The sequence below is a fragment of the Mugil cephalus genome, chromosome 14 (genome assembly GCF_022458985.1).
Source record: "Mugil cephalus isolate CIBA_MC_2020 chromosome 14, CIBA_Mcephalus_1.1, whole genome shotgun sequence".
Classification (NCBI taxonomy): Eukaryota; Metazoa; Chordata; class Actinopteri; order Mugiliformes; family Mugilidae; genus Mugil; species Mugil cephalus.
In genome coordinates, this window is record NC_061783.1 from 6,398,456 (window position 1) to 6,414,214 (window position 15,759).

The 15,759-nt window shown below is 43.0% G+C and overlaps 1 protein-coding gene across 2 annotated transcripts in view; it reads left to right on the forward strand.

Moving 5' to 3' along the window:
- septin7a (septin 7a) overlaps positions 1-15,759 on the forward strand; it is a 29,513-nt gene that overhangs the window by 10,073 nt on the left and 3,681 nt on the right. For both annotated transcript variants that reach the window (XM_047604552.1, XM_047604553.1), the window contains exons 4-11: positions 1,840-1,946; positions 8,980-9,080; positions 9,172-9,306; positions 12,199-12,316; positions 12,499-12,591; positions 12,791-12,887; positions 15,097-15,148; positions 15,609-15,734. In XM_047604552.1, coding sequence (XP_047460508.1) covers positions 1,840-1,946; positions 8,980-9,080; positions 9,172-9,306; positions 12,199-12,316; positions 12,499-12,591; positions 12,791-12,887; positions 15,097-15,148; positions 15,609-15,734 — 829 coding nt within the window. The remainder of the gene's footprint in view (positions 1-1,839; positions 1,947-8,979; positions 9,081-9,171; positions 9,307-12,198; positions 12,317-12,498; positions 12,592-12,790; positions 12,888-15,096; positions 15,149-15,608; positions 15,735-15,759) is intronic.

A 15,759-nucleotide genomic window follows, 5' to 3' on the forward strand; every position in this document is an offset into this window, starting at 1 on the left:
TTTGTGCGCGGCTTTCTCCGTTGCAGCGTCCTCCTCCCTGTTCCTGCGGCCCATGCCGGCCCAGGCCGTCTGTAAAGGTCGGGAGGAGATCCTTGGCGGCGGTGCCAGGCCGGCATATGACTGCCTCCGCGCTCACACTGAAGCTTTTGTTCGGCAGCTCCTTGCAGCCCTCTGCTCACCCCAGCGTTAACAGGCACTCCACTGATGCCGCTGGTTCACCACAGTAAAAACCTCCAGCTTTCTATTTTCTTGTTTTTGAAGATTTTTTTTTTTTTTTTTTTTGAGTGCGTGTGTTTGTAGCAGCTCCAAAATTCAAAAAGCACAAAATCACCACTTGACACAAATGATCATAGCCGTCATATTTAAACAGATTTGTTTGCATGTCATCTGAAACAGCCCACCCCCAAACATTCCAACCCCCAAAGTGTTCCAGATGCAAGAATACAGTACATAAGACGAAACAAGTACTAAATCATCACGTTTGATAAACCGACTGCCATTTCTGTGTTTTATTTTAATCAGGAAAGAATTCCTTCTGAGTTAATAGGAAAATAGTTTTTATAAGAGAAACTTGGGAGTGTTTGACGATCGGACCAAACATAGAGACAATAAGGCCGCGCCCAGTGTAGACATCCCAGTGGTGGTGATGAGCAAAGGATATATCTGGAGCTCTGTGTGTAACAAGGAGTGGGCTCTGATGAGCAGGAACTGGGCTCTCGGGGTGAAGATGGGAGGGGGACTGGGTGGAGGAGGGACGCAGGGGTTTCAAACTGAAACTGAAGGTTAAAAGCAACAGAAGAAAGCAAATTTAAAGTTTGTGTTTTGGCTGTAAACTACCATAGTTTACTAGAGAATCCTACTAAGTCAGATTCACTTTACAGATGGGTCGGTTTATAATTAGTTAAATGCATTATTATATTGCATTATAGCTAAATTCATACAGGGTTCTAGTGTGAAATGAATTAGGTTAGGTTTGTGTGGTCGTTCAGACTTTACTATTCAACACATCTCTTCATAAAACTCCAAGGTCCCTGTATTTTATTTAATTTTTTTATTTTTGTTTTTTTTGGTGTGGTTCATCAGAAGATACTGCGAGAAGTTGTACCTTTTCCCCTGTAGTGTAGTTGTCGTGCAAACTGCAAGTGCAATGATAAGATTGTGTGTGATCATTTATTATTTTGTGACAGTTCTCGTGAATAACCCCGTCTTATCAGCGTCTGCACAAAAAGGGAGATTGTTCAGATGAGAATCATCAGTCCGTCTTATTCGGTCCAGCTGCTGCGACTCTAACGAAATGATCTGAACATTTCACGAAAGCATTTAGTCTGAGTGCATGTGAAGCTTTGGCTCTTTGATCACCACCCGATCTTAGATGTATGAATTCTCAAATTTCTTTTCATCGCAGCGTGATGGAATGTTTTATTTTGTGATTTTCCTCCACGAGGAGACATGAATTCATGAAGACTGCTTTAAAAATCGTCCTTCCCTTCTCCTCCCTGCTCATTACTCTCTGATTAAATTCCTGAAATGCAGACAGGAAAAGAATTCGGGAAGACCAAACTTCCACCCTCTCTGTCTCATCCTTCTCTTTTTTTTTTTTTTTGAAAAAGGAGGTTAAGGGGAGACTTCCTGTACTGAAATATGTTTACATTCAGAAATATGTGCAGAATGTCAAACAACAAAAGGCTGCATTAGACACGGACTTGATAAACATCTGGAAACTGTGTCATGTTGCGCCTCGGCCCGGCATAGGAGAGGATTAGAATACAAGCACAGCGTGAAATGCTTTTCTCGAGTTCGCTTCCACCCACTCACTCTGGCCCTTTCTTTGTCTTGCAGGGGAATCTGGGCTGGGCAAGTCGACGCTGATCAACTCTCTCTTTCTGACAGACTTATACTCCACTGAATACCCGGGTCCTTCCCTTAGAATCAAAAAAACTGTTCAGGTAATTTTCTTTTCATTCCAGGAACAAAACCCGACATCTTGTATTTGTTTCTATTCAAGCATGAACACTGTTGAAATTTCATCCGTTAGCATATGTTTCTATGTTCAGTCTGAATAATAAATTGAATGTTAATCCTATAAGACAGGGTTATCCCCTGTTGCATGATGATTTTCCTCCCTGAACTCTGACTCTGACCAGTTCATGTGTCAGAGCCTGAGGCTGCTATAACGCAGGTGTGCCGGAACCTTTCTGTCTCTCAGCGACAGCCAACTACTAAATAACTTTTGTGTGAACCTGTTCCTCTGAGCTGTTGCTCTCTATGCATTTGTGTTACACAGCAAAACTAGTTCCTCTGCTTTGTCAATGGGATGTAATCATATCAATTTAACCAATAAAATCATTTCTTTTTAGGCTTATTTTTGCAGGAAGTGCCTCAACTAAGCTCTGGTATAGTACCAAATGTACATAGAAGTGTGGCATATGCTACATATACTGAAGAGACAGATTTGTTATTGTGACTGTAAAGCTTTTTGGGTACCAATCAGTAGAGTAGCCACTTATAAACATAAGACCATTTACTTTAGAAAAGACACGGGGAGCTTGCTGCAGTTAAAGAATATTTTTTTTCCCCTTTACTTTCCTGTTGTTGGCTACAGACAAAACCATTAACTGACACATTAACTACCCTGGCTGTTAAAAACGGAACCTTTAGGTCATAGAGGAAAAGGATAAATCACTACATTTTATTAAGATAAATTCATTATTGGTTCAAGTTCTCAATCTGTGTACATCAGTGTTTACAAGGCTGGACCGGAACCAGTGGACCAACAAATCTATTCTTGGCACATCGGGCCCCACAGGAACTCTTTCATGTGGCCTGGAGCGTAGATGAAATGCTGTTAAAAGGAAGCTACCGTGCTAACTGATGCTGCTGATCTGAGTGGTTGGCTGAGGTTATGCCACAGTAAGTTGTCGGTGAGAATATTGGTGTCATGTGCTGGTACACAGTCTGAGTGAGAGAGCCTCATGTGTAAACTCCTCTACAGTAAGGTACGCCAACGCTAGTGGTGACGTTAGATAGCTGAGTGCTGCATACAAACATTATATTTATTTATTTATGCTCCCCAAGGGTTGGATGTAATCGTACTTCCTTCAAACCTAGATTGGGGTTATTGGTTTTCTTTTTCCTGAACGTGTGTACTCATACTGGAACGGATCTGTGTTTGCACACTTCTCATGCAGCCATCTGTTTAGTATCACAAGGTCAGCTAGGATTGTTGAATTTATTTCTTTTCCCAGTGCATTTCCTTTGCAGATTGAGAGCCTAGGAAAACTTTCGCAGGTTTGGCATACCGTCTTTCAGATTTACCAGATTGTGGAGAAATATAGAGCTTATTTCCAGTTTAGTATTTAATTTTCTCCCTGCATTTACCAACGTATATTTTTATCTTTCATGCGTAAAATCAAACATGATCCTTTGAGCCATTAAATATATCAGGTTTCTAATTAATCTTCATTTTCAGCCATGCATATGTCTGTCTCTCAGGAAAAGAGGTATGACCACCTCCCCAATGCTGTGTTGGTCTCCTTTGTGCCTCCAAAACAGTTGTGATTCATCCGTGAATAGTCATGTGTCTTCTGAGGGCGTTGTGTGGTGTCTGGCAACAGAACCACAGAAGAGGGGGCCTTTGGGTCCTGTGGGTTGAGGGGAAGGGCCTCTGTAGATCATCCCACAGATACTTGATCAGTTTGGGATCTAGTGAATTTGGAGGCCAGGTCAACACCTTGTGCCGTTTTTGTTGAGTTGTTTCCAAACTGTTTTTTGTGTGTGTGTCAGGTTGCATCCTACCGGGGATGGCTGCTGCCATGAAGGAGTGTCATTGCGATGGGGTGGGGTAGCCTGGATCTGGTCTAGGAGGGTTGGGGTGGGTGGTACATGTCTGCGTAACATCCACACCAGCTGAACATTGTGTTGTTGCGAGATGGTCAATGTAGCTTACTTCTCCTGTCAGTGGTTTAAATGTTATAGCAGGTTTACATATGTACATCTAGAAAAATATGCACTGTTGACCTCAAAGCTACAACTACTTCCATTAAAAAGATTAGACTTGACTGGCGCTGTGTTTCCTGTGTTTCCACAATGATAGTAGATCTTGTACACTTGTGTATGCAAGTATAAGCTACGCCGATCCCCCAAACAAGCAGCCGGCTTCCTGGGACGATGTACTGATAAAAGGAGGCACGCGCCTTCGCATACAGTACACCGGACCTCCCATTCCAAGATGAAAAGTGTTCTCTTCATGACTTGTTGACAGCATGAGTCTCCAGTGACGATACAAAATCTCTTTACTCCGCCCCAAGACGAAAAGCATTTGCTTCACAGGCCCTGTAAGTTCATCATAGGCTAATTTCACTTGTGAGATCTGTCAGTTAGTGTCATGAACCGAGCTAATTATGTCAATCACGCAGCACATTTATCCACTTCAGGCATCTCTCAGTGGATTAGACCATTACACAACATTTTTTTCCATGCTGTGGTATATTATTACTTAGGCTGTGAAGCCCTATCTTAAACTAAGTCTATATATTTAGTTTTATTTTCTACCAGAAAACTAAGTATTGAAAACTACCACATCAACAGAAACCGTGACTGCTATGAAGCCAACGCAAGATGCTAAACTGCTTTGTAGAGTAATGTAGAGTTTATGGGAATTACAGACTTGGTGATAACCCTCACTTTTCACATTACAAGTCACCACTTGATACAGTGTTGAGGTGAAATATATCGAGTAAATGATTGAATCTGTCTTTTCCAAAGTTAAGTTTTGTTGCAGCCATGAGGGTTTGATACGGATAGGGAAGCCATGCGAGCTGTTAGGGTTAGGGTTAGGGTTAGGGTTAGCCACTTCAGAGCCCTGGGACAAAGACCATCGCTCTCAACCGCAAGGGATAGCCACCATGACCCGGGCCTACTGACCACAATTTGATTAAAACTCATCCAAGTTTTTTCCTACCAGACATCTGTTTATAATAACAAATGATAAAGCCCCCCCTGAGCCCTCTGTAAGTTGAATCTTTGCCATAGATCAAGCAATAGCAGACACATCAAAGCTGCAGGTGTGACTGTGCCAAGACGTACTCCATTTCTGCCCGGAATTATGCTGAATGTGTGAGGCATGTGGTTTATGCCCAGAGCCTTCCAGACTTTGATTCTGTTTGCAGTGACAGAGCAGAGGATAAGAGTTTGGCAGTTTCATCAAACAGCGCTCACAGCTGCATAGTTTCTCTTGAGCTTCCTTTTGTACAGTGAAAGGTGATAGTGTTGGTGCGTAAGGAGATCCAAAGGGCTCCCCTCTCCACTCAACCGCCTGCAGAGGGGATTTATAAGGGTTGCCGTACAGTAGATCAGCTGCATGTTGAGGATCTTCTCTTCACCTGTTCCTACTTATCTAGCTCTGTACTCAAAATCTCTTATAATCCTTGAGAGACTCTGTCTGCCCTCAACGCACTGTTTCTTCCAATTTGTTGACCTGCCCATTACACCTCCTTAAAGGTAATTAAAGTTAAGTGTGTTTGTGTGTGTTTCATGGACTGAAACCGTGCTTTGCTTGTTTATCCCTGCCAGGACTGAGATGATCTTCTTCTCCTTCCCTCTCCAGGAACCGCAAACTAATTACATTTCAAATAACTGTGGCCACTTATTCTTCCATATTTTCCAAAACATGAATTGAAACCATGACGAACGCTGCTTGTAACAGAATCCAGCTCTGTGAAAGAGATAAGGGGGTCGGCCGGTGGAGAGGGTGTTCACTGGGTGAGATGTTTGCCACAGTGGATGGATGGTCCCTGTTGTTCCTGGTTAATAAGAGCACACTAGGACGCGGGCTCGGTTATTAGCCAGCAAATAGGCGTTCACGCTGAGCTCTGCGCAGACATGCCCCGCATTTTATATCACAAACCTGCTCCCGCTCCATTGGAATTTTAAGATGACAATAACGAGATAAAGTGTTTGACACCGGGCGCAGCTTTCAACAACGACGCTGTGTTTAAAAGATGTAGTAGATAAATACATAATGTGCAAATGCACAAAAATAAAGTATGAAAAAAAATGCAGTGATTTAAAAATGTTATGCTTGGTTGATAGCAATAGACACAAAGGATGTGAAAGTTGTGAATTTGACTCGGTCAGTGATGTCATACAACTGAAATCTGATTGTATGACTGTATCCAAGCAACTAACAAATCTAAAAATGTATGAGATGACTTCATGTGCAGGACAGGGTGTTCTAACGGGCTTTCAGTTCCTTCACCTCCTATTCTGCATTTAAATGGCATCAAATGGAGAATAACCATTTATAGCAGCTTATCTAAAAACCACAACAACAAAAATATATATATATATTTGCAACATACGCACCCCTGAACAGGATCAGACAACGAGATCAGCTTAAATTCAGCTGGTAATGCTAAGCCAACCCTTCAGGGCAACTGTCCAGCCTTAAAACAATGTTATGTCATGGACTTGGCGGCACTGAGTTTGTAGTTTGTAATCAGTTATTGTGTTACTCAACCAAACACGGTGATGACATGACTGACCACAGTACGGTCACAGAATAATACATTAAGCCAGCAGTCCCGTGATCCAGTCAGCCACTGACTTTAATACTTACGTTCCCTGAATGACAGTGCAGCCAGTGTTGGTTTCCATTTCCCATGAGGTCACTGTCTGTGTAGTTAATTGGAATGCCTGTGCCTTGACTCATCTTGTTATGCAGCATTAGTAGTAGAAGAAATGCCCTGAAGTATCTTCCCTGTTGTCCTATCTGTAACCTCCTCGCCCCCATCCCCCAGTTATCTTAAACATTGTTGCATCGTATTGTCCCTGATCGCATTTTACCCACATCTTTTTTTTTTTTTTTTTTTTAAGTAAGATGTGTTGTTATCAGGCCGTAAGCAAGTTCTGTGACGTCGCAGTCCTTAGGGCTTGTTCAGACCTGCTGAGAGAGCAGAGCAGGTTTGGTCAATGTAGATTAGATGGCGTTATTTCAGGAAATCCAGCCGACCGTGGCTATGCCATTCGTGTGGCAAGAACCGGTTGTGCCGAGTGCATTTAAGGATGAGGAATGGAGAGAATAATAAGTGATCATCAAAATTTTTATGTAGCCTAACTAGAAATTTTACTACTAGAAATCTTCCTTCACTGAAACATCTCCAGTATCAAGCATTTATGCTTTTTAGAAGGGTAAACCTTTGTATGTTCAGAGAGTCTATATTTTCCAATGACTGAAGGAGGCCTGAACTTGCACTCTCTGTGTGATAGGTTTGTCAGATCCTGTGTGGCCTAACTGACCCTCCTAGTAGCTGGTTCTGGAGGCCAGAGGTCAGTTTAAAGACAGCCAGCCCATAATGGATTCCAGGCCACGACTGTGCTGGGTGGGGGTCGTAGGGATTAAGGTCTACTCCATTCGGGAGTTTTGCCCTGCAGCGTTTAGGAGATAAAGGAATTTAAGGGAGGGACTTTACTGCGATTAGTTTAATTTTTTTTAATCTTAAATGTGATTGCAAACTTGTATAAATAGGATAACAAACATGAAAGGTCAAAGTAACGGCATTCATCACAGGGGACAGAAATAGGCCAACCAGCAGAACTCGGTTTCGCTGCCAACCTCCAAGATTCAGTTCCTCAACCCGACAAATGATGTAGTTGTTATACTGTTAAGCAAAGCACTGGGCATCAGCAGCATTTTTGCTAAATACTTCAATTGTGTTAAAAATGACTAGAATTGCTCATTTGTTCATTCTTGTATGTCAGAGTCATGACTTTCGTATTCCTAAGGCTTGATAAAAGCAACCATACAGATCAGACTGCTACAAGTACAATTCAAACAATTGATGACGTTGTAAAGGCCTACGGAGAATGGACTACAACCAAAAAGAGTTGGCTAATATGAAAGCTGACACAAAAATAAACATGAATACATAACATTTTTGATTATGATGTTTTCTAGATGGTTGGATCAGGCTCCAATACATTTTTCCACTGGATCAGATATTGATATATGATGGAGGTGGACATTATTTTGGAGCTATCCTGTGTGTTGGAGCCCATGGTTTTAGTGTCCCACTGTGGTGCTTTAACACTACATTAGAACTGCCTCACATCCTCCACTAACTGAGTGTTGTGTCTGTTGGTTAGGCTGATGTCAAAACGTGTGGTTCATTTAGTCCAGCAGTCTCTCTCTGCTCAGACGACAGGCTTCTGTTATACGTTTGTACTTGGAATTTTTCTTGCGAAGGTTTGTTTTATGAGGACATGGTTATACAGTGCAACTGTCCAAAAGGGAATTAGACTAAGGTAAACTTAAAAGTATTTTCCAACTGGACTACACACAGCCACTGCATTCACAATTTAAATTTGGACTTATCAGTTTAAGGGAAATTTATGTTCTCACGTGGACTGAAATCAAAGGCTTTGTGCAGCATCTGTTTTCCGGGGAGTGAAATGTCTGCTAACCGCTGTGTGGTCCTGGATTGACCTCAGCCCCGCTGACTGTTTCTCATCAGTCACTCACAGTCTGGGAACCGTGTCTGATACGAGGTACGGTTCAGATCCGTTGATCAAATCAGTTCATCTGCTGATCACGAGTTTCGCCTCGACCAGATCAAAGTCTGGCCTCTTCTGGAGCTCGCCGGCTTGTTCTGAGGCAGGTTCGCTCTCGTTCCACTGCGGTCACCACATCGCCGTGCAACTTCTCTCTGTCCATTCTCTCCTTAGATCTTAGGTTGACCATCTAGTATCTTAAAATGGTTTGAATTGGTGTGAATTTTTCACCAAGATACTGCAGATCAAGGAAAGTCATTGTCACCCCTCTGAATTTGTTATTTTCATTAATGCTAAAGGGAAATCATACGACATGCATCCCAAAACTAAAATAATAACTTGCTGTTTCCAACAGGTTATGAGCCTGTTTTTTTTTCCAACATATCTTCAGCATATCTTGATGGATGTGCGTTGCCTTTCTTGTGTTTGCAGGTGGAGCAGTCGAGGGTTCTGATAAAGGAAGGAGGAGTGCAGCTTCTGCTCACCATCGTCGACACCCCGGGCTTTGGTGATGCCGTCGACAACAGTAACTGGTGAGCTAAGCGATCTGGTCGACACCGGTCACCGCAGGCTGAAAACGTAATGCGCTGCTTGACGTTGACGTGAATTGTGTGTGGTCTCCAGCTGGCAGCCGGTCATCGACTACATCGACAGTAAGTTTGAGGACTACCTCAACGCTGAGTCGCGCGTCAACAGGCGTCAGATGCCGGACAACAGGGTGCACTGCTGCCTGTATTTCATCGCCCCGTCAGGGCACGGGTAAGTACCACAGGTTTTTAAGTCGCTACATTTTTAGGATGTATTTCCAATAGAGTTTCACACATGGACATTCAATAGAATATAGTGTTATGTGATGGGCTTTATCACACAAACGCTGCATCAAGATGTGAGCAACCGGTTCAGAGCAGAGGCCTGACTGTCACACGTGGTTGCTGACACATGTGATTTGGGATTGCTGGAATGGCAGACAGAACGAGATAGCTTATGATTACTCTAACTAAAGCCATGTAGCAAGTATTTGTCCACATTTGCAATATAAGTCATACTCCTAATTGTAATACCTGGAATAGAATAAGAAGCTTCACAGCGCCACAGTCTCATAAGTATTGTCCACGAAGTGTTCATCGCAGGAACAGTTCATCTGAAGTAAAATAATGCTAATCGTGCTGCAGTCAAAATAAAAATACCAAGAAAAACTTAAGAAATTTGAGATTTTCAAAACCAGGCCCTGTAAATAAACTGACTGTCTAACATGGCTCTAGGTTGTGTGTTATTAAATGTTTCTGAATGAAAGTTAAATATTTTTTTGTGTTTAGCGCGGGTCTAATTGGCTAATTATACTGGACGAGCATTAGTTTATGACCTTTGAGTCTATTCTATTCATATACAAATGGGGGTTTTGCTCTTCTCACCTCGCTGGCAATAGAGACCAAAGGTTCAAGCATGAAGAACATTTTGTGGGCAGCGTTCGACTAAAAGAGTCAAGTCGAGACATATTTAAAAACAACATCAGTAAATTGCTGTGCAATTTTCATGCCAATGCTAAGAGCAGCTTCCTGAGGACAAGCAGAGCACGCTGGGAGATGGGGATTCATGAAGATTCAGATGAAAGGTGTATAATTCAACTCCTAATCAGTGACTTGATTTCATTCCCGAGTCTGAGTTCAAAATGGACAGTGACACCAGATTGTTAGGTATATGTGTGTATCTCAGCCACTGGAGATGTGTCCAAACTGCCCTAAGCATCAGGTAGGCTCTGCTGCTTGAAGGATGCACATATTTAAATTTCAGTTCTTCCATTTTGCTGCATAGATTTCCTTTTTGTGTTCTGCTTCATCCCCAAACCTCACAGAACCATCACCAGTGTGGATTTTCACACAGCATCACCCCACATCACCCCACAATCACCACCAGCCTGCGACATTTCTATCGATTTAGAAACGCTGCTTTAATTCTGTCATGGGCAAACACGCAAAGAGACATTCAAAAGCAAACACAGTTCCAGGGCAGATGTTGGAAATAAACGGGTCCATATGGTGCTCTTCATTTGCCAAGGGAACCGACGAGGCTGCAGTCAGTGTCCCACGCTGGGTCTCTGTGGCTCAACGGGCTGAACAAGCGCTGGACTGCGTAACCACATTTTGTTGTTGTACGCGGCTCAGTGTGGCCTGGTGTGTGTGTGTGTGTGTGTGTGTGTGTGTGTGAATACTGCGTGGGTGTGCCTGTGTGTATGTTTGGCAGCGGTCGCGGCCAAGACGCAGATGGGGAGGTATGAGGTCTCCAGGTCAGTGAGCACAGGGCAGATTGCACCAATGTTATTCCTGCATGGTAGCCTGGTAGGAAGCCACAGGCGGCCGTAAACTACTTGAGCGCAGTCCAGAGAACCAGGCAGCAGGTGAAAACTGCACCTCTGCTGCTTGTTTCTCCTCCTGTGTCAGTCCAACATACTTAAAGTTAATGGCCTCTTACATTAGACAGGGATGAGTTGCATTGTGGGAATAGCTTGTTTTGATTCATATCGCCACAGTTTATATTCACTTTTGAGGAGAAGAGAGTGGAGGACTTATGACTGTATTTAATATGAGACTATTTAAAATACTGCACAGTCTTTTCTGAATTACGGTCGTGGTGTTAATATTCTGGAAACGCCATTTGGATTTCATTATGGGGCATCTTTCAAACAACACAAAGCTCTGCATGAAGCTGGATAGTCCTACAACCAGTCTGAACCATTTGGTTTTAAACAAATGCAACACCACAACACTCACATGACACGTATGAGAACAGCACGGATGCTGATACCGGGAAGTTGTTCTGATCCCAGGCCTGATAAATACTTAAATTTAACGCCGTCTTCGAGCTGCAGCTGATGGTATTTATCCAGTGTGATGCCGCGCAAATGCACAACAGCTAAAGGAATGTGACCTTCCATTAAGCGCTCGGAGCGATCCGCTCTGCTCGACTCTTAATGTACACCCGGTTCTCTGTTACGTGCTGCTTTGTGGCCTGATGTGAGGTGACCAATTATGGGCAAGCATGTGTAGTAACTGTAGCTGTAGAAACGCAAACTCAATTGACGAAGCGTATGAAAAGTGCACAGAGGCAGTAGTGAGCTTCGCCAAAGTGAAACTTGCATGAAGTTCCTGCTTGAGAATACACAAATGATTTTCAGTCTGTGTGCAACATGACAAATACATTATCAATACATAAGACACTAATTCTGTTGTAGGTCCACTGGGTTTTAATAATTACTGGTATTTTTGTATATACATTCTAAATGCACTATGTGTTTTGTATGTAGCACGAGCCGCATGTTGAATAAAAAGAAATAGAAGTCTCTATGCACATACGTCAGAAGACTCTGACTAAATAAAGCACAGTGGTAGAGTGAGGGCTTGGTTGAACTATTCCTTTAAAACTTGTGGCCTTCAGGAACATACAGACCATATAAGAGCCATATATACACTGCAGACGCCCTGACCCAGACGGACAGATTTATAGCGCTGTTTGGTCCGTCCAGATGTGCAGTTTGAGGTCAGCCAGCCCTCCAGCTCCACTCAGCCGCTCCGCCAGAGCTATTCACTGTAACCTTTAAACCTTACTGCGTCCCTAACCTTTAAACCGTCACTGCTTCTTCTTCTTTCCCCGCAGACTGAAGCCCCTCGATATTGAATTCATGAAACGGTTACATGAAAAAGTCAATATCATCCCTCTCATCGCCAAAGCTGACACAATGACTCCTGAGGAGTGCCAACAGTTCAAGAAACAGGTGCGTGTGTGTGTGTCAGCTTTCCCGCCTTAATGCATAGGTTTGTCTTTAACGATCTGCTTGAGCATCAGAGGTTTGTACTCATTTAATGTGGCTAAATAATTCAACCGACGTAGATCTCGCTCACATGCTGATCTTGTGTTTCCCGCTGCCTCTCTCTCTGCCTTTCTTGCTATACGTAGATTATGAAAGAAATCCAGGAGCACAAAATCAAAATCTACGAGTTCCCAGAGACGGACGACGAGGAGGAAATGAAGATGGTCAGGAAAATCAAGGTCAGCCCCGGATCAAGCCTTTATTTTTAGAGTAACCAAACAGTTTTTCATGCGGCGTTTTTTGAATTCCAGCTTGCGCGCAGTTCTTCTGTGAACGAACATCTCCAGATATCCTCGGACCGCCGTGTATTTTTAGCCCTCGTGTGTGTGTGTGTGTGTGAGCTATGTAACAGTTGTGCCCCCTCCCTTCCCTCTGTAGGATCGTTTACCCTTGGCTGTGGTCGGTAGTAACACCCTCATCGAGGTCAATGGAAAGCGAGTTCGTGGGAGGCAGTACCCCTGGGGCGTGGCTGAAGGTGAGAGGACAAAGGTCAACTGATTCCAGCCTCTGAATTGATCGACTAAAATAGAATGTGTCTCACACACGTGCGTTAGCGCACTGATGTTTCCACTGTTGCTAAGCGTTATTGAGCAGGCGCCATGTGTTTGTAAAGCGCTAACGCGGTCCACGTGCTCCTGAGTGCACTCCTCCCAAACACAAGCACCACTTTATGACAACGGCACAGGTACGGAGGGATGGTGGGAAAACAAGGATTGCATGATGTGCATCAGTGTCCATCAACAGAGGAAACGAGGATGATATATCTGGTTTATTTTATGTCTGGGTTTACTGAATCTTCAAATGTAAATTGCAGCCTGGCCTTAAAATGAATGAATTATTCCTATGAATCAAGCCTAAAATCCATCAGGAGCCAGTTTAGTTTGCCTCTAAATTAAAGGACTAGTTGCTGAAGGTGACACATTAATAAGAATTTATAGTTATGGACCAAAATAATATCAGCCAGATACTTGTTAATGATCATTACTACGTAACAGATCAGAGGTTTTGACCAGAGGATCGAACTGCGAAACGTTCACGCTAGCCTTAAAACGCCAACAAGTCTCAACATGTGACCGACTGTAAATATCTCATCAGTATTCACTACATTGATAGCGTTCCTTTACCGTGTATCACATGTTTGTCTAAAGGTGTGACTGTCACGTGCCAACCTAGACGAGACGGAAGGTATTCAGGAAAAAAAAAAACGGGCAAAATTGAGAAATCAGCAATAACAACAATTGCGAAACGATGATGATCTCAGAGCGATACTGTAACGAAAGCTCCAGAACATTCCTGACATTTTTAATCTCACCGTGACGTGACGGTTAACGAAACTGGCATCTGCTTCAAGCGGCTTCGAGTTTTTATTTAAACGCATCTATAGGGCATTCCTCAGTGTCTCCTCATTAATCGCTGGGAGCAACATGCCCAAAAATGTGATACGGAGGGGGGAGAAAAAAAAAATCTGCTTTGGAATTCTTTATGATGAAGGCTATTTATTGTTCACGTCTGTAATTAGAAGACATCTGGAGACGATCAGATAGAGCCAGTCGAAAATAAAAATCAGTCAACAAGTATCCTCACAGAAAATGTTTGTTAAAGGAACTTTTTCAGCAAAAGTATGAAAATAACAGTAAACATCGTATTTTCTCCAGATTCCATTGTGTCGTAAACATGTTGCGTGAACTGACGTCAAGAGAGACGGCGTCAGGGTTTTACTCTTTGCATTTGGCCACGACAGCCAGAAGGACTGATAACGACAGAATTGCAGCGACACATAAAGCAAACTTATTCTTCTCCTCAGCACAGGATATGAGAGTCATCTCTAATGTGACACAGGAAGTTGCAGTCACAATGTGGCGAGACAAATCAAATATGACAACAGATGCAGCCTGAAGTGATGAGAGCACATTAAAGTGGTCGAGCAAAACTATTTACTGTAACGGATGAATCGGAGGCCGTGAGGGGAACATTCCAGATCGTACCGATAGCGCTGTTGTTTATTTAACAAAGAAAAAAGAGACACAACTGCAGAAAGTCGCGAGCTTCTGGACGACTTACAGGAGCGTTACTATGAAACTGGTTTTCTGCCGGGCTTTGTCGGCCATGAGGAGTGAGTTTTGGAATACCAAAAATGTTTTTGGCTCCCTGTCAGCATAAATATGTAGAGAGGGCGGAGGAGAGAGAGAGAGAAAGAGGGCAAGGTCCCTGAGAAGCTATGCAAGTCACTCTACCACAGAGAAACCTCAGAGGACTGTGGTGAGCGTCACTGTAGGAGGGACGGAAAAAGCAACACGTCATGCCACACGCTGGCCGTTTCTGGTACTGCAGGGCCTGAAGCGCCTTGATAAGCACGGCGAGCAGAAGTTTAACGTGTTAGTGTGGTATGATGAAACAAAAGGCAATAGAACATCTGAATGTGTCAGTGTGAGGCACCGTCATAGTTCTTTAATCTTTAACATGAGGCAAATAAAGATCAATATAGGGTATAAAATGTTAGGGAAAGCAAGGAATGAATATATGCAAGAGCAAAGAAAAAATTCCTTTTTTTTCTAACACCAATTATATAACCCAAAGAGCACTTGTTATACTTGATTTAACTACCTACATGTTAATAATCTGTCTACCTCATTTTTATCTACTTAAATAACACTTACTAAACTCTATGCTTATTTTTCTGACAGTGGAAAACGGGGAGCACTGTGACTTTACAATCCTCCGAAACATGCTCATCAGGTGAGTAAAAACCTCACACATCATCCTCAGCACAGGACGGTAACACTTTACTTCTAGGCACGAATTCTGAATATAGTCTTGTTGTCTGCAGTATTTTCTCAGTGATCTGTAACATTCAAATAAGCTCCGTCATACAGGATGTCACTCACGCAGAAGCAGCCTCCAACTACGCTGATACTGTAACACTTAAAGTTGAAAAAATATTTGTACAGGGGACTTTAAAGAGTTGGTGGTAATATTTTGCACACTTGGTATTTAAGCTGCTGTGCTGAAGGGGCTAAAACGAGGTGTGTTGCAGAGCAGTGTGAAATGTGTTTATTCGAACTGAAAATTTCCCGAGTTTCAGTTAAAGTAAACTAACTTTGCATGCGACGCTGGTGGAAAGATTGGAGAGATTTCACCGAGCGAACGTGCTTATTTACCGACACTCCTCTTCTTCTTCCTTCCTGATGTTTTCCAGGACTCACATGCAGGACTTGAAGGATGTGACAAACAATGTTCACTATGAAAACTACCGCAGCAGGAAACTGGCTGCCGTCACCTACAACGGCGTGGACAACAATAAGACCAAGGGACAGCTAACCAAGTAAGCCCATCAGTGTCGTTTGCAC